The sequence below is a fragment of the Solea senegalensis genome, linkage group LG12 (genome assembly GCF_019176455.1).
Source record: "Solea senegalensis isolate Sse05_10M linkage group LG12, IFAPA_SoseM_1, whole genome shotgun sequence".
Lineage (NCBI taxonomy): Eukaryota > Metazoa > Chordata > Actinopteri > Pleuronectiformes > Soleidae > Solea > Solea senegalensis.
In genome coordinates this window covers 16,647,000-16,669,908 of record NC_058032.1, presented here as the reverse complement: position 1 = coordinate 16,669,908, position 22,909 = coordinate 16,647,000, and the positions used below count along the sequence as shown (strand labels likewise).

Below are 22,909 nucleotides of genomic sequence, written 5' to 3'. Positions count from 1 at the left end.
AATGTCACTTAACGTTACACAGACAGGCGTCTATTTGAAGGCGATAATTGGGTTTTATTTTTGATTACAGCTCATCAGTTTTTGTGCTGTACAAACAGTTGCCTCATTAGGCACACTAGAGGTGATGCTTTCACATTCACATGGGAACTGACGCGCAAACAATAGAGTTTCTGTGTATTTCATTTTTTGCAATAACGCATGAAGCTTTTACCATTTATTTTGAGTAATGGCAAATGCCTCGTTATTATGCAATCACTCTCAGTATTCTGTATTAATGAGTTTTTCGTGCGTTGGCATGTTGCATTTGAAATGTGTGTAATAAGATTGACACACATTTGGTATGATTGAGAGCACTGGTGATATGTTAGCCTCATATATTTGCAACACTGCACAGGACTGGTAATGTGTTTTCTGTTCCTCTGAGCTGTAATTTTCTTGACTTATTACTCTGTCAAGGAGGTTATAGTTTCACCCCTCTTTATTTCTTTTTTTTTTTTCAGCCGGATTATGTAAAATTGATTTGCACTTAACTTGTTGCAGGGAGAATCCATTCAATTTTTCTGTAGATCCTGTGAAAGGCTAATAACACATGTAAATGGTCTGTATTCACACAGCACGTTTCTACTCTTGATGACCACTCAACGCTGCTTTACACTGCAGTTTACACTGCAATTCACCCAATCACACATTTTATATATTCACACTCTGTCAGCACAAACGTCAGGAACAACGCCGGGTAAAGTGTCGAGTGAAGCCGGGAATTGAATCCGGAACCTTCAAATCTACCACTGAGCTACAGTCGCCCCCATGTATCTTGATCAGGTGACATAAAACACGTACCATGAACCACATGCCCTGCTAACAATCAATATTTCCCTCAACATGCAATTAATGAAGTTACACAACTACAACTGTGGTTGTAAGACTGACATGAGATTGTTTGGCCTTGGCAGAGGCAGGTGCTCATGTTACTCTAGTCTATCACTAAAAATTGTTCAGACGAGTGCCTTGATTACGAACAATCGCTGGGTGCAGATACACTCGAGGGTGAAGCCATGGCAGCTGATAATTTCTGTTATTTAGAAATTAAACAGCTGCTGAAATCCTGTGAAAGTCCTGTTTGGAATTTGTATGCAACACACATTCTTGCACAGATTGACGACTCTCCCAGCACGGACACATAATCCTGTAGTGTACAGTATGGTTGTGTGTGTGTGTTTACAGAACATATCAGTGTGTCTAATAACCTCAAGCATTTATTTACTATCACTTTACTAAAACACTTCTGTTGTTTTGTCATTTCACACACTAATTGAAAACACATGGCATTTGTGTGTTAGTGTATGTGCTTGTGTTTGTTACCTCTTTAGGACGATTTCTGGCATAAACACTGACCTTTTTAGGATCAGTAGTTCTCACAGAGACCAAAACCTTGTCCTAATGAGACAGAACCTCACTTCTGCGAAACTAGTTAAATTTAGGGCTATGATTTGAATTGTAGTTATGATTAAGGTTAGGTATAAGGGTTTGTTAAGGCTGTACAAATGAATGGAGGTCAATGCAGTGTCAAGACAAATAGATAGCTGTGTGTGTGTATATATTTGTTGTCCCAGTTTCCATTTTGTGTACATACACAGATTTATAGTCAAATTCCTTGTATGTGTACTCATACGTGATTCAGAAACAGTGTCTAGTAGCAGTAATGCTACATGCTACCTCCACATAGTGACATGACCTTGTGTGTCCTAAAATAAATAATCCACTGACAGCATGGGCTTCACTTAAAAGCACATTAGCACAGAAAAATAATGTTGTGATGTGATGTTTCCTGTATTTGCAACATTATGGAAATTCTGCTTTCAAAGGATTTGAAGTGTGCTTCTCTAATGACTGTAAATTATTCATAAGCTCAAACTACACATGTCAAACAGAAACACACGGCAGTGGCAGTGGCGTTAAAAGTGCTGTTTATTCCTGCTGTTTTGGTGTAAAATTCATTTAATCCAGAGTTGTGACCAGATTGTCTGGGCTAACAGATAATTCTGCTGTATGAGCTAAACGCCAGGTTTACTTCTTGGGATAATGTGAAATTCATGTGATCTAAACTGTTTTGGGCACAAAAACGTTTTTTTTTTCTTTTCCCAAGCTGATCTTCTCATAAGCTCTCTAAATACACTTGTTTGAAAACCAAATCATTAAATCATTAAAGGTATCAAACCGCAGTATCAATACAATTTGCTGTCTTTTTTAAACTTTGATTTATTTACTATCTATGAAATGGTCTGAAACTACACCTTTGTGTGTCCAGTTCATCATCTCTCCTTGTCCTGCCTTCAGTCTGAGTAGGGCTACAACACGCGCTCTCACATGGACTCAAATTCATCGATGCGCTGCTTGGTGTTACCCTGGCGTATCTGACGTAGGGTCTTGTATTTGTCGCGGCCGGCCTTCACATTCTCGGCATGGATCAGGTCATTAGGGGTCTTTTTGCTCTCGTCCACAGCTCCGGCCAGCTCAGCGCTCAGGAACTAAAAGAGAACGCACACAGTGAATGAAATCCTCTTACGCGAGAATCTTTGTGAGACTATTCAGAAGCCTTACCTCTCAACAACACACTCCCCCCCAATCCCCATGTGAAAACACTCTATTGTCCAGCGTTATTAAGTCCATTTTTGTGTTGAGTCCTCTGTGCAACATCATATCTTGTTTTGTCAGTGAGATAGATACCAATTTCACTTCAGCTGTAATAGGCTCTGGTCTGTATGAGATTTGCAACGTGAATGAATGAAACCAACACAGTGATCATTTACCCGGCAACAATGTTTGATTATTAAAAAATGCAATGAGTCCTTGGTGATCATTTTAGTGATCAATCAGTCAAATCTCTAAATAGACACAAACATAGTGAATGAAAACTAAACACTTTAAAATAAATTTAAACAGCACCACTGTGAAAAAAGTGTGGGTTTCAAACCACATATGGTGTCACTCAAAAATATCCTCCATACATGTTATTAAGCCTTGACCACTGAAATATTATCATGGACATCGGATGTCAGTAAGTGAGAGTCTGTGGAAAGGAAAAAACAAGTTTCCAGCTAATCCTGTGACTTCTTATGTCACAGCTTAGACGTAGCATTATCTTAAGCTCAGTCTTACTCATTGTGAATATCCTGACACTAATCTGTTAGGCTAACATTTCCCAGGTTCCCAGGTACAATTCCGCAGCAATAGTTGTTCAGGTAGTTCACAATGATCCACATATATCAACAAAGTCTTGTGGTGCATGTTTTATCCTTTGGGGACAATGAATAGTTCTTCAAAATGTCATGTTAATTCACATCATTGTCCTTGATGTTTAGGCTGAGGCAGTAAACAAACCAGCAGACGGCCTCACTACAAGTGGGCGAAAGGCTAAAGTGCCATGCCAACATGTTCCCAGAGACACTGTCAAAGGGTATCATGCATGTGCAGTATTTCCCAGCAGTCATTTAGCAGCGACTGCTGTTTGATTATTGAGCACGACTTCAACCACACGATCAACGTATTAATTAATATCATGTGCCACTAAGGATTGTTACCTATAAAAACAACAAAAAACTAAATTAATAACCTACAATGGCTATTTGGAAATTTAATTCAAAACTATTTTTTTCTTCTTTTTTTTTTTATGTTTTTATTGAGAAATATGGCACATTTGGAAAAAAAACAGCACTGTAAAGCACTGTAAGCCACAGTTGTGAAAACAGAAAAAAAATACTTGTAATGTAATGTACATCACAAAGGAGCAGTAAAAGAACCATATTGCCATAACGCAAAACATAATCAAACTAACTACGGTGTTGCACAACTTCTGCCAGAAAGATAACGATATAATGATATGATATGTATGATAAATTCGTGACAGACGGGCCTTGGAAAAATGAACACAATGTACACAACCTTCAACTGTATGAGTGAGAGACGGTCACAGGATGAGCTTGTGTGGATCTTTTTTAGAGCTGCGTCCCACCAATTGTCACCAAAGATCAGCCCTAGCTCAGTTTCCCAGGTAGCCTTAATTTTAATGATAGGCAAGCTGTCGTAAGATAAAAGGTTAGTAATTCAAAACTATTTTGATTTGAAGCGGTAGGGGCTGGGTCACATGGCGGGGGAGTGGCTAGCACTGTTGCCTCACAGCAAGAAGATCATCAGTTTGAATCCTCGTTCGACTGAGGCCCTTTCAATGTGGAGTTTTCTTGTTCTAACTGTGTGTGCATGGGTTTTCACTGCGTACTCAGGGTTCCTCCCACAGTCTAAACACACTTTAATTTGACCTGAGGTGTGAATTTGAGAGTGAATGGTTGTCTGTTCTGTCCAGGCTGTACCTCACCTTTCGCCCCGGTCAGCTGGACTTGGCTCCAGCTTTCCGCGACTCTCATGTGGAGGATAAAGCAGTAGACGACGAGTGAGTGAGTGAATATGGGCCATGTCTTTGGGGATACACTGATGTACCATATTCATCGTCACGATTTAGAAAGGAATTTCAAAATTTTTAACATTCTGGTTTTTGCTTTAAATAATAATAATAATAATGATACAAAATGGTTTTCGAGATGTATAACTTGAAATCATACCTATTAGAGACATTTAGAGAAAAGTCAGAACATCACCGAATGCATTAGAATTCATCATTTAGTCATAAAGAATGTAAAAGAAAAAGTGTGAACCACTTTTGTGCAGGCATGGCTAAACTCCTATTGAAATTTTATTTCAAGAATTTGGGAGTTCATTTTGATTCAGTTCTTTCTTGTTGGTGCATTAAAGGTCCATTACACTGGATTAATGTGTGCATTGTGTCAACGCTTGACAGTGCGTGACACTTGGTGCTGGAGGTAGTTATCAGAGGCTAGCAGAGCAGTGTCTGTCATGCTGACTATAAAGCTAAAGTGACGATGATGTGATGTTCGCCATTGTTGGGTGCACTTTGTCCAACCAAAAACACCAACAGAACTACTTGTCCGAGAGCTCAGTTTGATCTGCGTAGAGTAGAGTACTATAAATGTGATTTAACTGGTGTGTCCCTGTGTTGGTATATTTACACAACTTGTAAAGGTGAACGTTTGCCAACTTCTGCCACTTGCAACACAAGCAAAGCAAAGCAACAAACCCACAGCGCGGTACGGCAACGCTTGATGCCGCTCCATTCAAAGTGAATGAAAATCACTTCTATTTACACCTCCTCTGCGTATGTGTGAGTCCAGCACAGTCACTGGTCTTAGTATCCAGCTTGGGTTGTTTTGAATTTAGTGTGAGTAGAGTGTGTTATCTCCTGATTAAAATATACTTGAAGGCATTTTGTTGATTTGTTTGTCTGCAGACTTAAAAGCTCAAGGGCAGTTCCAGAGTTTCTAATCTGCTAAACTTGACCTCTGACCAAAAGGGAGTAGGAGAGCAGCAAATTAGTGTTAAGGAATATTTAACTACTCATTTAACCTTACCTTAAGGTTTTTCTGCAGTCTCTGGTTCTTTTGAGCCTCTGTTACTCTTTCCTCTTCACTGCGATCTCGGACCATGCCTGGAGAAGTCAGCTCAGCGCTCGCCTCTGCGCTGCTCTCATCAGTCTCGTCGTGCTCGTGCATGTGGGGTTGGACCGGATCCTGAATCTGGACACCCATGAGTTTAGTCTTCAGCCCGTCTTTGGTTCGCTCCAAATCAGCTTCAGCCATCAACGCCTGTCAACCCACATGACATATTAAAGTCCTGTGCTGTATTAGAGACAATTGTATATTCTAACAAAATGATTGCTCGAGGTTCGCTTCCATAAGTGCAACAAGTTAGGAAATAGGTGTGAGAATAACACTGTGGTAATCTTCTGTTTTGCAGGCAGACATTTGGGTACAGTCAAGCTAAAACTCTCTTTATGCATTTAATCATTTGTTCTTGGCTTCAGAGGAGCTGAGGTTTACTGCATGTTACGATGCAGTGGCAATGACAAAACTCATTCGATCACAGTTTGAAAGTGTTGTAAAAATCTTTGTCTGTAGTTGAAGTCTTGCTTCTGTTTTACTCGGGTTTAACACTTGGTAGTGTCAGAACTTCCTCTTTGCTCATGTTTGATTCATCCTTCACCTCTCTTGTGGTTCTTTGATTAATTCTCACCCTTCCCTGCCATCTCTTTGCCTCCTCGTCCTTTTTCTTCTTGGCATCTTCCAGCTGGGAGATCTTAGAGGTAAGCTCTGCCAGCTCAGTGGCCTGTACACACACAGGCACACCAATGGGAAGAGAGTTAAAAGTGCTCTGGATCGGAGGTCAGTGTGCTCTGTCTGCATGTGAACGTGTGTGCTCTCATATCTATTCATATGCAGAATCACAGAGGTCATTTCTATCAGTTCAAGATGAAAAAAATAAAAATCAGTTTTTGTTAAAAAAAAGCCTTTGTGATGTCAGACAGAATAATTTAATAAATCACAAAGAACAAGACTGCTTTTCTTCCATTTTTGGGGACAATACATACAGTATATATACATTTTACAGCAAGACTTTTTAAGTATGAACAAATGTACAATTTATCCTTCCAAATTGAATTGAATTACTATATTCAAATGCAAATGTATTGTGTAAAAATACCAAGCTTTCCTGGTTCTTGATCTGAGTTTCAGAATGGTGTAGCAGGGCTGCTTTAGCTTCTACAGCCGCTCGGCGGTCCTTGTCCAGGAGCTCAGCCTCCTCCTGAGCAATTTTCCTTTCCTTCTCTAACTCAAGAGCCCTCCGAGTTTGCTCCTCCAGCTCTGAAACACACAATGCACAAACATCCAGCACACGTGAAGACATCCCCACGTATGATATTTAACAGATAAGAAAAGTAAGACCATACATTATGTTGGTTTTTTTTCACATTTAACAGCAAAAAATGAAGCTCGAGTTGAGAAACATTTGTATTCAGAAAGGTATCAGACCATCTTGAGCTCTCTTTGTCTGCTCTTCAATCTGTCTCAATCTCTCCATCAGCTCCATGGTCTCACGGGCAATCTTCTCAGTTTCCTTCTCAGCATTTTCTCGCTTTTTTTTCTCACTCTCAAGCAGAGCCCTGACAAGAGAATTGAGCATAAATACACATCTAAAAAAATATATCGCCTCGCAGTTCTTTCTTACAGCAAAGAGAACACACTGTAAAACTGTTAAAAAAGCCTACATTAATTTATCCACTCGTACCTTTCCATCTGCCTCTTATTCTTCTCCTGTCTGGCCTGGGCCTTCATCTGCTGCACCTCGATGGTATCAGGTTTACGCCTGCGCATGTACAGGTCATGATTCCCCATACACAACGCAAGGATTCGTTTGTTAATGCGAAGACGAGGAACGTAGAAAACAAAGTCCTGCAACACAAAATACCACGAGCGGTGATTGCCCTGAGGTTCATTTATGACACATAATCAACATCACATCTGTTTTATATTCAAACGTGGGCTTGAATAACCTAAAGCAATAGTTCAGTTGTGGGGGAATTTGATTATTTTTTTTTTCCCCTGAACTTTAGGATGTTTATCTTGTGCGTGCGGTCACACGGCAACTTGAACCGAGAAGCTAAACCCATGTTTGTCTGTTTGTGGACGAGATCATATTCTATATCCACTGCGGTCAATACATTGTTCTGGTTTATGCTTTTTCAAACTTGGTATTCTTCCAGTATCAAGGATATGGGGTTCTCACATCTACAGTGAAGAAATATGAAATATGAATAGGCATATCTTTGCCAAAGCAGGATTTTGAATGTAGTTGTGAAAATTAATTCTTAATACTCACATTTGAAAAATAGCTCATTTCCCACAAAATGATCTAGTTCATAGTTTGACCTGACAGCGGAGAAATGTACTGTATTTCATGAAATGACATGGTCCATAGAAACTGGAGCTGATGCAGCTGAATCACAATTATGGATTACTATTGACTATGTAATAGAATACCGGAGCCTTCTTGTCAATTGGCTTGATGAGGAATTTCTTGTCATTGAAGGAAATATTTCTGATCTCACTCCAGGGGAAGCCAATCTTCGGGGTCATCCTGTAAAATATAAAATAATATAAGCATTGCTGTATATTTCATAACACAATATCATAATAGCACACAGTTAGGGCATGCAGTTCAAATAAGGCATAAAGTTAAAGAATTAACACTGCAACGTGTAACATATTGTGATTTTTGTTGTTGATATTCTGCTTTGGTTTCATTTTCGTGAACAGAAGCGATGTAACATTGTTTGTATGCTGCATCCCGAATCTGAAAATGGGCTCTGTCATGCAATACTATCAGACCTGACTGAGGGAGTGTTTGTGTGAATACAGCAAGAAAGCGGGGATGAGCAGGTGGAAGAAGCATTTATCTCATCAAACTGCTGAATGCTGAGTTTTTCAGCAGTAGATTTAACATCTGAAACTTTTCCTGGACGCCTCTTTAAGTTTTCAATCATACGCACACTAGTCAGTCACACATTTACTAGCTAGTAGATTTGGCCAGCACCATGTAGGGGATTTGCAACCAGACATTTACCAATGTCCGCTGCAACTGGCCGACTTAATCATAATTGTGCGAACTCATTTGACAACGGTCTGAACATAACCGTGAATGTATTTGTTTATGTTTAAAGGTTACACACTACACCTTTAAATAGGAGATATTCTCTCAAACCCCAAATAATTATGCCTACACCAAAGACATACACAAGTGTGCCATTTTCATAGAATAGAAAATAATCCTTAATTGTTATTGTTAAAAATGTATCCAGCTGGGGTCGCAACCAAATTTCTTGGCTCTGAGAAGAATGACTCTTATCACTCACTCCTCCCAAAAATGCACACTCACATACTCACTAGAACTGCAACTAACGATTATTTTCATAATCGATTAATCTGTCGATTATTTTCTCGATTAATCGATTAATCGTTTGGTGTTCAGAATATCAGAACACCTTAAAAAATGTTGATCGGTGTTCATCAAACCTGGAAATGATGATGTTCTCTGTCTTGTTTTGTCCACAAACCATAATAATTCACTTTCAATGATTTATTTGTTATCCAGAGCAAAGAAATGAGGAAAATATTCACATTTAAGAAGCTTACGCTTGTTTTAATCATGACAAAAACATCAAACCAATTATTCAATTATCAAAATTGTTGCTGATTAATTTAGTAATCGATTCATCGTTTCAGCTAGAAATGATGATGATGTGAACAAATAAAATAAAAACAACATACGATTAGTGCTATTTAAAGGCATGGTTAAAAACGGTTATTGCATATCTGCGTGAAGGAAACCATCCTTATTTATTGTGGCAGTGGTGGGATAGGAAAAGAGTTCATCACTTTAGTATGTGACTTAGCAGGCTAACACTTCTGAGCACTAAATTTAAACCTTTATAATATATTATGGATTTTTTTAGTGAGGGAGAAAGAGCAGGTGTGTTTTTCAGAAACGTCTCATCTTACACTGAGCCTGAAGGGGATCGTAATCTGTGTACAAAATTTAATGTTGGCTGTACATCTAGTTGTCAGCACATAAAATGTCAAAAAAAAGCAATAGGTCACCAAATGAATTATTCTTCAAACAGATGTCATATCATTCTGAGCCAATTTGTTTAGAGATGTATGTAAATGTTCGCACTGCTGGGAGCACCAGAGCAAAGGTCAGGGGACACCATTATGTCCTTAGGATTGGGGACAATGGACACGTCTACTACATATTTTAGCAGTCCATCCAATTGATAAGCTATTTCAGTATAAAAAGTGAAATATTAACCTTATTGTGACACAAAATGAAAGGCGAGAGGTGAGCACATGCTAATCATTGTCATAGTCCAAAGTGGTGGCAGAATGACCATTCATCATGACATACAGGAGTGTACATGATTCTAAACAGCTTGTACATTTCAAAAGTGTGACATACTTGTCCTTTTTGTCATAGATATTGAGGCCCAGTGCGTCCACTCCCAGCCACAGCTCTGATCCTTTCTTGTTCTTGATGCTGAAATAGTTAACCCCATACATCTCTAGATCCTGGGCTATTTTCAAATATTCCACCATGGCATCTTCTCTGTGGTGTGGAATAATTTAATGAGCTACAGAAAAACTGTTTGCCAAAACAAAAATTAATTAATGACTTTTTATAGACTGCAGAGAGCACATGTACGGCGGTAGTACCTCAGCATTCCTTTGTGCTCCTGATGCCACACTTGAATTCTTTCCTCCCACTGATTCTTATTCAGTTTGTGCTGTTCCAAAACCCTGGGTTTATCAGTGGAAAGGACACATCAGTTAGAATCCAGTTGACTGGAATTAAGGTGACCTCTGGTTAGCACTTCAATGTAAAGGACTCACTACCTCTGTGGCAGTAGCTTCTCTTTTGTCAGATATCCTGGTACGTGATAGTCTTTCTTGTAGTCTCCGTGTTTGACCTGAATTGCATATGAGGCTAAGAGAACTGCAGTCTCGGGTGGACAGTATATGTCATCATTTAAGATGCACTCCTTCACCTAACACACAGACACAGGCATTCATCTCTCATGTTTTTTTAATTATATCATGAGTACAAAAATGTTACACACTTTTGTACAATAATTCGAAAACTGCTCACATAGGCAATGGTCAAAAGTAACTAAGTACATGACTTCTTGTACTTAACTTAAATATTATTAATTTAAAATTTGCAACATTTGTAATTTACCTCCATTGTATTTTAGATGTAAATGATGAACTGCAGTTCAGCAGTGTGCATATTTTAAATGTTAGCAGTGGCATCAAATAGCTTCATTTTGATACAAATATTCAAATAGTCCAATATCTCATCAAAAATGAAGGATTTACAGGAAAGCTTCAAGAACTGACAACAGAAAAGTGTTTCAGATTATTTCTCGTATAAAGTAGCTCTCAAACTTCAACAGCTACAACAGTAACAGGCTGGTCATGTTTATGATGCAGCATTAATCCTCTGATGACATCATAAATAATAACAAATGTATCAACTAATATAACTCTACTCTATTAATGTGTTTAGACTTTGAATTTTTCACCTTTACTTGTCTTGAAGTACTTTTACAGGGTTGTATTGCTACTTCCACTTCCACTGTGCTCTGGTCTTTATTTTGTGCACCTGAATGGATCCATATTTTGTATGCATGTACTCCCTTATGGAATACCCAGGAGGATTATTGGGATCTGCGTGAGTCATCATGGAACCCCCACTGGTCGTTAAGACAGGTTCAGCGTTTTGTTTTGATTGAGATCTCTTATTTGTCATCACATGTTATGTGTGCCACTCTTGCGTAAGATGGCATTATTTACACTGCAATAACAACTTATGTAAATTCACATTTGCTCTAGTTAAGTTAATGTGAACCTGCATTTAAGAACATGGATTGTTTGTAAGGTATGCAGACAGAAATATTGTCCAGACATTCTGTGAGATTGACTATAAAAGCGCATCATTACGAAACACAATTCTTATTAAAAAACATCCATACTCATTTGTACTTATCTCCAACCTGCAGAAAGAAGAGGCGCTGCGTTGCCTCCTGGATCAGTTCATCTGTGACATCCTCAGGGTAAAACTTGCCCCTGAACTTGATCAACAAAGGGTTGTCCCTTTTCACATCTTGAGCTGTCACCTGGGATTGGCAGTCCACAGCAATGGGATGCCAGAATGAAGAAATAGATACTAATTAGCCTCAATGGGGTGATACAGTAACATTACTGAAACCAGAACCATGATTGCATCTTCATTTATATCCAGCTGTCAAGGGAGTCAGGTTGTACCATTATGGGATGCGAAGCTCATACAACAACTTTGTCCTCACCCTCTTGTTCAGTTTGAGCCACGTGGAGAAGCCTTTGCTGTCCTGATACTGGAGGCCAAAGAACCAGGTTTCCCTCAGCCCAATGGTCTTCACTATCTGAACATAATAATAAACCCATGATCATATTTGCAACTTCAATTTGAAAATGATAATCTGCTCAACCCTGGTACCTGGTCAAATAGTTGTTTGCCAGTTGTGCTGGGCAGGATGGCAAACTCCAGCTCAGCATCCATGGTTGTAACCCGGACATTTATCTAGCAAAGAAGACGAGCACAGTGAGTTACAAGAGGAGAAAAAGAGCCCTGCTGTTCATTCATCTGTGTCACTGGAGAAGCATCAAGGAGCAGGCAGACTGAGAAAAAGAGCAGTACCACTTCTGAAATGGCTTTGTTTGTTATTTGAAACAATGCTAAATGTCTTTTTGTGACAGCAAAATGACCAAGAAGAGTTGTCCTTACATTCTTTTGTTCAACCAGGAGCATCCAATCGCAAGAGGTTGGTGGGGACTACAATCAAAAAATGAAGCCCACAAAATACTTTAGACTTAACCAAGAACATGGGGGTTCATTCAGTGATGACTATTAATGGCAGGGTGAAACCAGTGACACCCATTAAACAACATTTATCTCGCATTGTACATTTACAGTTATTCTACCATGTACACAACAGATGTGCAATTGTTGGTAGAAACTGACTTGTGAAGTAGAGAAATGTTTGGTTCACTCTTCACAAGCGTTTCTTAAATTTGTTGTGCAAAGCAGCACTCCACCAAAGCCTACGATAATACATGTGTATACATAATAGAATAATACCAATGTGCTGCGGTTGTAAGACTGTTAAAGTAATTAAGGACGTGAGAACACATTATTACATTACTTCAAAGGAAACATGATATTGTCATAGATTCTGCTCAAAAAAGGACGGAAAAAGGCTTCCTCGCAGACTTTACCTCACAGAGCATGTTCACTGCTTTCATTCATACTAATAGCAATTTAAACATTCCAATAAAATTATAATCACTTAAAGAGCAATACTTACAGTTGACATTTGTGTTGTTTTTGTATTTCTCGTCGAAACACTTCTGGAGTGAGGTGCTTGTAGAAGCCTTTCCTCTGCGGAGTCATATGAAACTGCTTGCAATACCTACAAGGATTATAGTGAATGAGAATGGACCATTGTATTGTTCCCAAGTATGTCTCTCTTAGTTAATCCAACGGCAGCTAGGGGGCCCACACAATTTAGACTGACAGCCTTCATCTGCAGTGCTAGCTTTTTCCACTTTAAATTAGTTAGGTTTGATTGTGCATTACTCACTGAGTTCTAAGACGTGATCGGTGTCTACTAAACCTACAGGGTGGGGCATTAGCAGTACCTCAGCAGCTGCAGATGTTCCAGTAGCAGTCAAAGTGCCAGCACATTCTGTTATTCTATTAATCATTCTATAAGCAAATGCTGTTATGGCAAACAATGATCTTGTGGTTGTTTGGCCCGACACTAACTGCACACATTGCAGCAAGAGTGTATTCATGTGAGCTGACAGAGCTGGCAGAAATACTGAGACCATGTGCCCAAGAACTCTCATTTCTGTGTAATACATTCAGTTCAAGTATATTGCATTTTTCTTTTTTTGAATCTACTTTCATTTATGTCATTTGATGACCAGCACCAGCATATGTTCCCTTGATATGATCATAAACATTTTGTATAATGTAGTGGGTGGTAAAGTGACTAGCATTGTTGCCTCACAACAAGAAGGCTCCCGGTTCAGGTCCTGTTTTGCCCAAGGGTCTTTCTGTTCAGAGTTTGCATGTACTCTCGCTTCCTCCCACAGTCTAAAAACATGGTTGACCGGAGGTGCGACTGTGAGAGCGACTGGCTGTTCGTCTCTGAACACTTGCCATGTGATGGACTGGCACCTATGGCAAGTGGTTTTAATAGAATTGGTAGACATGATAGTCGTCATTCTTACTATTTAAAACTACAGTTACATATCTGCAATTCAGTTTTTACTAGTCAGAATGACATCACAGTTCAAGATATCTTCTATTATCCTCAATTGAAGATATCTACGTTGTCCTTTTTGGATATCTTGAATTAAGTTTCAGATAGTCAGAATGAAGTTGTAGATATCTGAAAGTGAATCGTAGACATCTATAATGACAAACATCGTACACATGAATTGCAAAAGTGCCATCATTCTGACTAGTAAAAACCGAATTGAAGATATCTGTAACTGTAGTTTTGACTCGTAAGAATGACGTCACAATATCACATGTAACTACAATTCATACGAGTCACAATTACGACTAGTAAGAATGATATATATAAATTACAAATATCAGTAATGGTAATTCCAGAAAGTCAAATTGGTGTTTAAATGTTAAAAAGGCTTGCCATAGGTGACCTGCCTAAAGTACAAAATACTTAATGTCATGATTATGTAAACAATACAAAACACTTGAATGGGTAGCAATTTCTGTCAGTGAGACCTCTTAAATGTTACACACTGGACCTTTAACTTTGAAAAAGTAGTCAATTTTTATTAATCCCGTCTAAAATAGTCAGTATATATGATTATTGTTATTATTATTGTTGTTGTCATTATCATTTAATAAGAAATATTGCACTCACCATTTTCAAAAACGTGCCAGTACAGGCCTGCAGTTGTTACCTGTGTGTGGTCACAGTTGTGTGTGTGTAGCTGGCAGACAGAGAGCGCGTGGCGGTGCCACTCATCACACGTAGCCACGGTTTCACATTGCGGGCGCGTGCTTGTGTGCGCGCTCACGCGGGCTATTGTGTTTTCAATCAACAAGAAGAGCACCGTGTCCAACACGGTGAACTGAGGCAGCCAGCTGAGCGACAGGGCACCGTTAAACCATGGCGGACGAACAAGAGATCATGTGCAAATTAGAAAATATCTTGGAAATACGGTAAGACACTGGACATTGAATAAATTAATGGGTTCCAGGTGTTTGACACGTACCTAGCACATTATCTTGTAAGCTAACGTTAGCCGGGCCACGAATAAGCCCCTGGGCTTTGCTTTTGTTACGGGGCTAGCTTCCATTAGCTGGTCTGCTCTGAACCCCCATTTTATAGTTCTCTGCTCCTGTTGATTTTGCCATAGCTGGTATGTGACTATATTGCCAGCCATGTGGTACAAGTTAACTAAGAGATAAATACACAAAAGCTGTAGTTAAGCGACACATACACACATCGGTAATCCAGATGCGTGTCAACTCAATGCCAGATGTGCGCTGCTAATAATTGCTGTGGGTAAGCTAGCTACTTAGCTAGCAAGCTTAGCTGTCTGTCATTAACTGTGAACGGCGGTGACAGTATTGTGTTTGTTTACACTGTTGTATTCACAACAACACTTAATAACACAGCAACACATGACATTATGTTCCAGTTGTAAGTATAGGTTACATGTAAACGCAGGACACCTGCTAAGTTAACGGTTGTGCGCTAGAGTACAACCGGTGGAAATGATGTGTAGTGACTGCACACACAGTTATGTTTAGAACGAACCCTCTGTATTTGATTATTTGCAGTATATATTATTTGTTTGTGAGGAAAATAACCTAACAGGTTGTTTGTCTGTGCTGCTGACTGCAGGAACAAGACGATCCAGATGCAAAAAATCAAGTCTCGACTGAAGGTTGAGTTTGAGGCTCTGGAATCTGAGGAGAAGCATCTCAAAGAGTACAAACAGGAGATGGATCTCCTTCTACAAGAGAAGATGGCACATGTGGAGGAGCTGCGGCTCATTCATGCAGATATTAATGTGGTGAGTAAATATGACAGTTACTAATAAGGAAGTATGTTGTCTCAATTTACACCGTCTAGTAACACAATTGATAGTAGCAATGTAAAGATAATGTCAATGTAATTTCTGTATCTGTGTTATTGCTATTATAATGGCGTAATAACTAGGCCATCACAAATAGCTTATTATGTTACTGTGTTTTTCCTGAGTATCTAATCACGGTCTTTCAGATGGAAAGCACCATCAAGCAGTCTGAGAATGACCTGAATAAGCTGTTAGAGACGACTCGCCGTCTGCATGATGAGTACAAACCCCTGAAGGAACATGTTGATGCCCTCAGGATGGCTTTAGGTCTACACAGACTGCCAAACCTCAACGAAGAAGAGGAGAAACTGTCTCTGGAGTATGTATTCACACACACATCTGAATTATGAATTATACATGTGCAGATACACACACTAAATGCATGCAGACCAAGTTCTTTTAGGCTGGTTTTGTCTTGATGCAGTTTTGTGAAACAGGGTTTTCTTCGCCACTTAACAAAGAGGCACAGCACCTGTTATAAGTTTCTAAACAGCTGTGTAATGTTAAGCCATGACAGAAATAAAGTCATCATGAGTGAAAATTAGTTTTTGGAATCCTGGACACTGCTATCAGAATGACAGGCATGCAGAGAAGGCCATTTTTTTACAGGCTGCCGGCTTTGTGGGATGTGGTGGTCGACTTGACGTTCCACAGGCCCATTGAGATGATTCCTACAGGGACATCTTCCTACTTTGACTATGAACCAGGGAGAAAATCTGTCAAGCTGTCAAAAATTTTAACCATCACTTATTAACTGTTAGAGGGAATACTTATGTTAGGAATGATGGTGGAAGCGGAATCAAATTTTTACTATTACCAATGGCCACTGGGAAACTGAGCTGTCTGCAGACATTCCACGGCACAAAAGATTGTTGCATTTTCAGAGGTTTATGAGAAATTTTCTCCTCAAATCCATTCTCTAGAAATGTTGTTTTGTGTGGTGCAATCACTCACAAACGTGTTGACTTGATTTACTTTTATACCACATTTCACACTGCTCAGACATTTTACATGGGATTGAAATAGAAAAAATCGGAATGGAAAATACACACCATGTAAAAAAGTATATTTGTTGAATGGAAATGATCCAAAATGATAATGTATGAATATTTTCACAATGCAAAACTGTCAAACACACGTAACCTATTTGTCAGTTTGTTAACTCATTGTCAGTCAGTTGTCTGTTTATTTTCCTTGTCGTGTCTACTTTTAATTACACAGAGAGTGGGAAAAACTGAGTCATATTCCTGGCATGTGCAATCATGTTTGGCCAACAAAGCTGATTAAGATTGGTATGATTGTCAAGCCTCATGCACATATAAATAATACATGTAAATGCATAAGAAAAACAAGTATTTACTATTTGAAATTGTGAACTTTGCATTATCAGAACTTAACTGGATTTGTAGAAACAAAAGACATAGTCTAGATACGTTTGTTTATTTATATAAGGTGAGAACAGATCATATAGTACATAAAAAGTATCCATGACACGAGCTTTGCTGAACAACATGTGTTATTACCTTTTCATTTGAATGTTGGAACTGCATTAAACACTACTCAGCAAGAGATCAGTTACAACAGCACCTTTGATTAGATCAGTGATAGAGCAACAGCAGATTTGATGCTGGAAATATGCTATTGTTGTCTGTTTTTAAATATCATTATTATAACAGACACCTATATAAGTCTGTTCACAGAGAGACTTTTGTGATTTCTGCAAATAATCAGAAAATGAAGTAGGGCAGGAATCCGAGACCAGATATTCTTGGCTTTATCTAAGTAAGCTACATATGTTTGGATGGCTGGACTATTTGCTTCATGTCATTCCCCTGCTCTTGCCTACATTTACTGTTTAATGATAATTAACAAATACATTTGATACAGCAAGTAGTATGAAATAAAAATTATGGATTATGCTTATTCGAAGGGACTTTTCACAATCATGGATTTTAGTATATCTTGACTATTCTGCCAGTGTAATTGAGTAAAACAATATGTAAAATATATAATTATTTTCTGTCTCTTTTAGAGATACATTTCCCCACTACTGAAATTCCTCTCAAGTAATAACATAATCTTTTTAAAGCCAAGTTGTTTTAATTTTACAAAACTTAATATAATACTTAATACTTTTAGATTAGATTTAAAAAGGGACAAGAAGGACTGAGGCAGATTAATTTGCTGCGTCTCTTAGTGCAAACAGAAGGCAACACAGCTGTCTGACACATTGTGGTTATTATGATTGCCATCACTGTTACCTGGGGGCAGAAAACTTCACCTGAGAGAGAGAGAGAGTGAGTGCAGTGCTATTGAATATTGAATGTTTCAGTAGCATAACCAGAGTCTCATAAGGTAGCTGTGGCAGAGAGGGGATGGTTGTATTAGGTCACAAGGGCTCAAATGTCAAACATGGCTCTCATTTTGTCACCAGTTTGTTAGGTTAGGAAATGCAGACAGCATGGTAGCACTTATTCTAAAGACAATGCGAGATAGCGTAAACCTTAATGGAGATGGAGTGCTGAAATAGAATGCAGTTCGGTCATTAGATGATTAATTTTCTACAGTCCTGTGAGTGGGAGATTGTTTTACTGCATTGGCATCCACTTTAACTTGGTATCCAAAGTGTAAGTGTTATCTTTGGTACTCTCATACAAATTTTGTTAATTAGGATCTGTCTATTGCAAAATGAAAATTTTATCACAAATGAAGAACTGAAATTGTGAGGAATAGTGTTGAACCACTCTGCGTGCTGACAGCATTTTTGGCAGGCTGGCTTCTCAGTTTGGCTTTGTACTGCGTGGAAGCTTGGATGATGAGTTCATTTCTGGCCAGGTGGTTGTCATCTCCTTTTCCCTTTATGGTGGTGTGGTTCTTGTTGTTCCTCGACTTTATGAGCAAGTTAAACAGTTGTGGCTTATCGCTGCTGTTCCTTCGATGGCTTTTCTTGGTAGACAGGAGTCATCACTGTGAGAGATTTATGATGATCTGTAGGGGGGTCAAGCTACCCCTCTCTCCAGTTTGTCACAAGAAAAGTAGTGAAAGTAATATTCAAGGTGTGTTGGAACAGGTTTGGAGAAAATGAAGTCACAACTCTTTGGTCTGGGGCATTCATTTCAGGCTACTCAGTAAGAAAACAGAGCACTCTACACCTCAGTAATGGATTAAAAATGACAAACAAAATATTCATTTATTATTGTAAATCATGTTTGATGGTGTAAATACACAGATTGCGGTTACACTGACCAGCCTATGAACTTTGTTCTGTAAATGCTCGAAGTTCTTCTCTATCTCATTCCTATTTTGAGAGAAACATTTATTCTTGAAAATACGCCAGTCGGGCATTAAGTCCAAGGCCACATTTCTTTCCCAACCCTCTACTCTGCCCTCCCACACATACACACAGGCAGACAAACTCTCTCACCATGACTGTACTCAAGCTCAGAGTTGCTCAATAAAGATGGGATAATGTTACTGTGATGTGGTCATAAGCTCATTTAAGAGCCACATGTATAAAAATAACTGGTTTTCCTTGTTGCTTTGTGTTCAACAGTTACTTTGAGAAGCAAAAAGCAGAGTGGCAGAAGGAGCCACATGACCCTCCCATCCCAGAATCCCTTGCAGCTGCTGCAGCAGCGGCACAGCAGCTTCAGGTGTCCAGGAAGCAAGATGCCCGCCAGACAGCTACCTTCAGACAGCAGCCTCCACCTATGAAGGTAATGATGCTTCAAAACAAAAAATACATACACTACTATTTCAGTTACTGGGTAGTTTGGCTCAAAAGTTACTTAGGCTGCACTTTGAATAATTTACTTTTACAGGAAATAAAAACACAATTTTTAAAATCTATTCGGTGCCTGTTTCATATAAAGAAAATTAAATGGATGGATGTACTTTATTGGTCCCAGACTGGGAAATTGTTGAAGGGTAGACAAGAAGAAAAGAACACAAAATTACAACTATATGAACATGAGATGGTATAAACACTGAATATATCAATGAAATTATAAACTGAATGCCAGTAAAGGGTTATTTAAATATACAGTAGTGCAATAAAAGTAGTAGAGACCAGGATGTAAACATGGTGACCAGATCTGTCAGACAGAGGTGAGTTATTGTATAGTGTGATGATCAGAGCCAGCTTTCTGAATTAGAATGCTACACTGGCACTATATATATAATAAACAATTAAAATACACTATGCTTTTGACAGCAGCAGCTGACTAATTGGTTGCTTATTGCTGCAAGAGACGTAACTGATGTAGTAACTGTTGTGATATTCCCTCCCTCTCGCTCTAGGCTTGCTTGTCCTGCCACCAGCAAATTCATCGTAATGCTCCCATCTGCCCATTGTGCAAAGCCAAGAGCCGCTCCCGCAACCCAAAGAAGCCCAAGAGGAAGCCAGATGAGTAGATCCGACCCCATCTTCAGTTGTGTTTATAAAGGGAACTGCTCCAATACACTGATCAAACATTAGCCACGCCAATAACAATGTGTGGCTGAAATACTGTAAGATCTGTGCTGCTGGACGACTTCCACATTCACTCCCCACTGAAACAGTATCTTGTTCTTAGTAACTCGGTCCTAAGCTGTCAACAAATGACTGAGGATCTGATAACGTCTTTTTGTTGTCTGTTTTTATTAGTGCTTTGGATGTGTAGCAGTATGACTTCCATAGTAGGTTTTAAATAGGTAACTGCAATAATGCAAAAATGAACTTGATTAAAAAAAATGTCCAAATAACTTCCATGTTCCATGTATTGTCCATTGCCATAGATATTGTGCTGTACTTATTATGTTTTAATGCATGAGGCTTCCATACCTGTCTGTTGTGCCAATTAAAATAGGTTAAATTGCTAAGTTAAATAAAACAGTGTTGTTTTAATGTTTACAAAGTTCAAGTGACTTTAAACTGGACAAAAAGAGGCCAGACCCATTTGCTCTGAATAGTGTTGAGTGTAATACTTTAATACAGTGATAAGAAAATAAATGGCTGTTTTGTACTATACACGTCGTCATGGTGTTCCGTTTTGAAAAATGTGCTCACTTGGTGTGTGGCGTGAACGTTAGCAACCGCGGCTGAGTACGGTAACTGCAGACTCCATCAGCAGCATATGGATCAATGTTTATTGGACAAATTGGTGGGTTTAGTGTATGTGTGTGTGTGTGTGAAACTAAGAGGAAGGAATATGTCTGACTCCACCACAACATTGTCCCCTCTATTATATTAATATGGTGCCTGTCATGTCTGCAGCTATCTGTCTGGAAAAGGACAGCGAGGTCTTGCTAAATGAGTTCCTGTAGCGCTTTTGTCAGGGTGACCCCTCATTTCATCTGTTGCCAGGGCAACTCCACGTTCCTCAGTGGTTGCTATGGCAACCCCAGGTTGCGGTGACCCGCATATCTTCAACAAGTAGTCCCTCCCAAATCCAGTGAGGGGTATCGGGCGACTTTGGGAAATACTGCACAAACCCATCCAATTTGTATCATCCTACAAACCACAGAGGGACATTTCAGTGCAGTAAATAGTAAATAATCCATTTGATCAGCCATGCTGGCATAAATATGTGACCTCGAGTTGGCCTTTAAGTGATATAATTACTCTGTGGCTTGACGGTGTGTTTAGTCTGCCCGTCAGTGTTTGGAGCTGCAGTTGTGTCTTCTTCCTCCAGATAAAACTTCTCAAGGCCAGAGAAGCCTGTTGCTGCTCACACATGCTGCACAGAGAGGGTTCATGCAGCTCCATGTCTGCAGCCTGCAACACAAGAAACACACACACACACACACACTGAGTGCAGTCATTTCTCTGCACTAATAACGGACAGGTAGTAAATCGGAGCCATGCTGGACAGTCTCCTCCTCACCCTCCTCATCTCCTCCTTCAAAGTCTTGAGCCTCAGCGTTGAGATGAGTTGAAGGGGGACAGTCTGAACTTGTGGACCTTGACATTTGAGACCGAGGGAGGGTTGACGTTCAGGGAGGTTACACACTCTGTCGTCTCCACCTTCACTCCTCTGTCTCCTTCCTCCTGCCTCTTTATTATTCCTGCTCACCTCCGAGTTCTGAAGCTGCTGCTGCTGCTGCTGTTTGTGCCGGACACGAGAAACCATCACTCTGCAGCAACGTCCCAGGGCCTCCTCCTCCCTGTCCTCCATCTAACAGAAGATTCAACACTTGAGAGTGTTTTGGTTTAGTTTGCCATGAGGGTACCAACTCCCCTTTCTTATGAACAAATCATGTTAAGGTTTTTATTTTACTCATAGGAAGGGGACATAAACGGAATACCTGAACGAATTATTTTTCTCTTTCTCTCAAGAGATTTCTGGAGTAAAATATGAAAAAGTGCTCTATGACAAGTGAAAAATCATCAAATCTCTCCCTCCGGTCAGATCCGATCCCATTTACAAAGCTGTCTGCACACAGTCTTCTTTTACTGTTTACGAACAGCTGCATTTCCTGCCATCGGTGCGCCACTACCGCCCTCTGGTGGCCAACAGGGGCGTAGTCAGTCTATCTATCTATTGTTGGAAAAATTGAAGGTGTGAAATGACTGTGGTTCCTTGTTGATGCATTATTATCATTATTATTATTATTATTATTGTTATCATTATTATTATTATTATGGTCATTTTACTTCATTTATTTATTGCACTATAATCTGTGGCTCTAACAGAATGACATCAGAGTTTAAAATAAGTCATTGTGCTGTGATAGCTGGTCAGCTCTTGTTTTGTCACTGTCATTAGGTCAAAGAACTTTGTTTTGAACCTTACTCTGCTCTTCCACGTTTAATAATAATAATAATACTTCTTCAAGTATTTGTACAATGTCTGGTATCTGGCCTCCTGTGCCATCTGCTGAAAGACTTGAGTGTGTCTCAGCCACGGGACAGTATGCAGACATGGGTGTGTCTAGCAGAGGAAACAGCTGACTGGCTGCTACTCCAGACCTTCTGACAGTCACACAGCTGACACTTACCAAAATGGCTGCCTTGGTGTGAATCACGGTAACAGGGTGGCAGCAGGGCGCATGGAGCAGACACACTTTATTTTGTCATAGATCAGTAGGTGTTAGTGTCTCACTGGGTGCAGTCGTGCGCCCGGAACAGTTTGACCACATGATGCTTCTGTTGCATGGACGTCTCCGTTGACATGTCTTTGTTTTTAGGCAGGACACTCTCGCCAATCACAGAAGGAGTGTCACAGGTCTATCACCTTTCTAATTAT

General features: G+C 39.5%; 3 protein-coding genes across 7 annotated transcripts; 1 reads left to right on the top strand and 2 right to left on the bottom strand.

The window, feature by feature from the left end:
• Nucleotides 1-1,950: 1,950 nt before the first annotated feature.
• Nucleotides 1,951-14,535, bottom strand: LOC122778353 (moesin-like). 3 transcript variants are annotated; one of them, XM_044040130.1, is made up of 16 exons: nt 14,459-14,535; nt 12,866-12,970; nt 12,286-12,333; nt 11,998-12,081; nt 11,828-11,923; nt 11,516-11,638; nt 10,356-10,507; nt 10,176-10,259; nt 9,922-10,068; nt 7,947-8,043; nt 7,195-7,358; nt 6,939-7,069; nt 6,610-6,770; nt 6,142-6,234; nt 5,481-5,714; nt 1,951-2,528 (listed from the first exon to the last, which is right to left on the bottom strand). In XM_044040130.1, the coding sequence occupies exons 1-16, from the start codon at nt 14,459-14,461 to the stop codon at nt 2,364-2,366; spliced, it is 1,887 nt and encodes a 628-aa protein (XP_043896065.1). In that variant the 5' UTR covers nt 14,462-14,535; the 3' UTR covers nt 1,951-2,363. The 3 variants fall into 3 exon arrangements, with proteins under 3 accessions (XP_043896065.1, XP_043896067.1, XP_043896066.1); XM_044040132.1 differs by lacking the exon at nt 14,459-14,535 and adding an exon at nt 13,574-13,646; XM_044040131.1 differs by lacking the exon at nt 12,286-12,333.
• Nucleotides 14,536-14,600: 65 nt separating this feature from the next.
• zc4h2 (zinc finger, C4H2 domain containing) lies at nt 14,601-20,691 on the top strand. Its single transcript, XM_044040136.1, has 5 exons — nt 14,601-14,760; nt 15,449-15,620; nt 15,830-16,002; nt 19,237-19,399; nt 19,983-20,691. The coding sequence occupies exons 1-5, from the start codon at nt 14,708-14,710 to the stop codon at nt 20,094-20,096; spliced, it is 675 nt and encodes a 224-aa protein (XP_043896071.1). The 5' UTR covers nt 14,601-14,707; the 3' UTR covers nt 20,097-20,691.
• Nucleotides 20,631-22,226, bottom strand: LOC122778354. 3 transcript variants are annotated; one of them, XM_044040133.1, is made up of 4 exons: nt 21,969-22,226; nt 21,548-21,856; nt 21,286-21,438; nt 20,631-21,174 (listed from the first exon to the last, which is right to left on the bottom strand). In XM_044040133.1, the coding sequence occupies exons 2-4, from the start codon at nt 21,836-21,838 to the stop codon at nt 20,938-20,940; spliced, it is 681 nt and encodes a 226-aa protein (XP_043896068.1). In that variant the 5' UTR covers nt 21,839-21,856; nt 21,969-22,226; the 3' UTR covers nt 20,631-20,937. The 3 variants fall into 3 exon arrangements, with proteins under 3 accessions (XP_043896068.1, XP_043896069.1, XP_043896070.1); XM_044040134.1 differs by having other exon boundaries at nt 21,548-21,838; XM_044040135.1 differs by having other exon boundaries at nt 21,737-22,225.
• Nucleotides 22,227-22,909: the final 683 nt, after the last annotated feature.

Excerpts from the sequence above, each read along its gene's own strand:
- LOC122778354 (XM_044040133.1), bottom strand. The coding sequence starts at position 21,838 with ATGGAGGACAGGGAGGAGGAGGCCCTGGGACGTTGCTGCAGAGTGATG. Across the intron at positions 21,439-21,547 it reads TGAAGGAGGAGATGAGGAGG|GCTGCAGACATGGAGCTGCA; the intron begins GTGAGGAGGAGA and ends CTTGTGTTGCAG. Across the intron at positions 21,175-21,285 it reads ACACACCGTCAAGCCACAGA|GATGATACAAATTGGATGGG; the intron begins GTAATTATATCA and ends TGTGGTTTGTAG.
- zc4h2 (XM_044040136.1), top strand. The coding sequence starts at position 14,708 with ATGGCGGACGAACAAGAGATCATGTGCAAATTAGAAAATATCTTGGAA. Across the intron at positions 15,621-15,829 it reads TTCATGCAGATATTAATGTG|ATGGAAAGCACCATCAAGCA; the intron begins GTGAGTAAATAT and ends ACGGTCTTTCAG. Across the intron at positions 16,003-19,236 it reads GAGGAGAAACTGTCTCTGGA|TTACTTTGAGAAGCAAAAAG; the intron begins GTATGTATTCAC and ends TGTGTTCAACAG.
- LOC122778353 (XM_044040130.1), bottom strand. Across the intron at positions 10,069-10,175 it reads GAGCACAAAGGAATGCTGAG|AGAAGATGCCATGGTGGAAT; the intron begins GTACTACCGCCG and ends TCCACACCACAG. Across the intron at positions 8,044-9,921 it reads ATCTATGACAAAAAGGACAA|GATGACCCCGAAGATTGGCT; the intron begins GTATGTCACACT and ends TATATTTTACAG.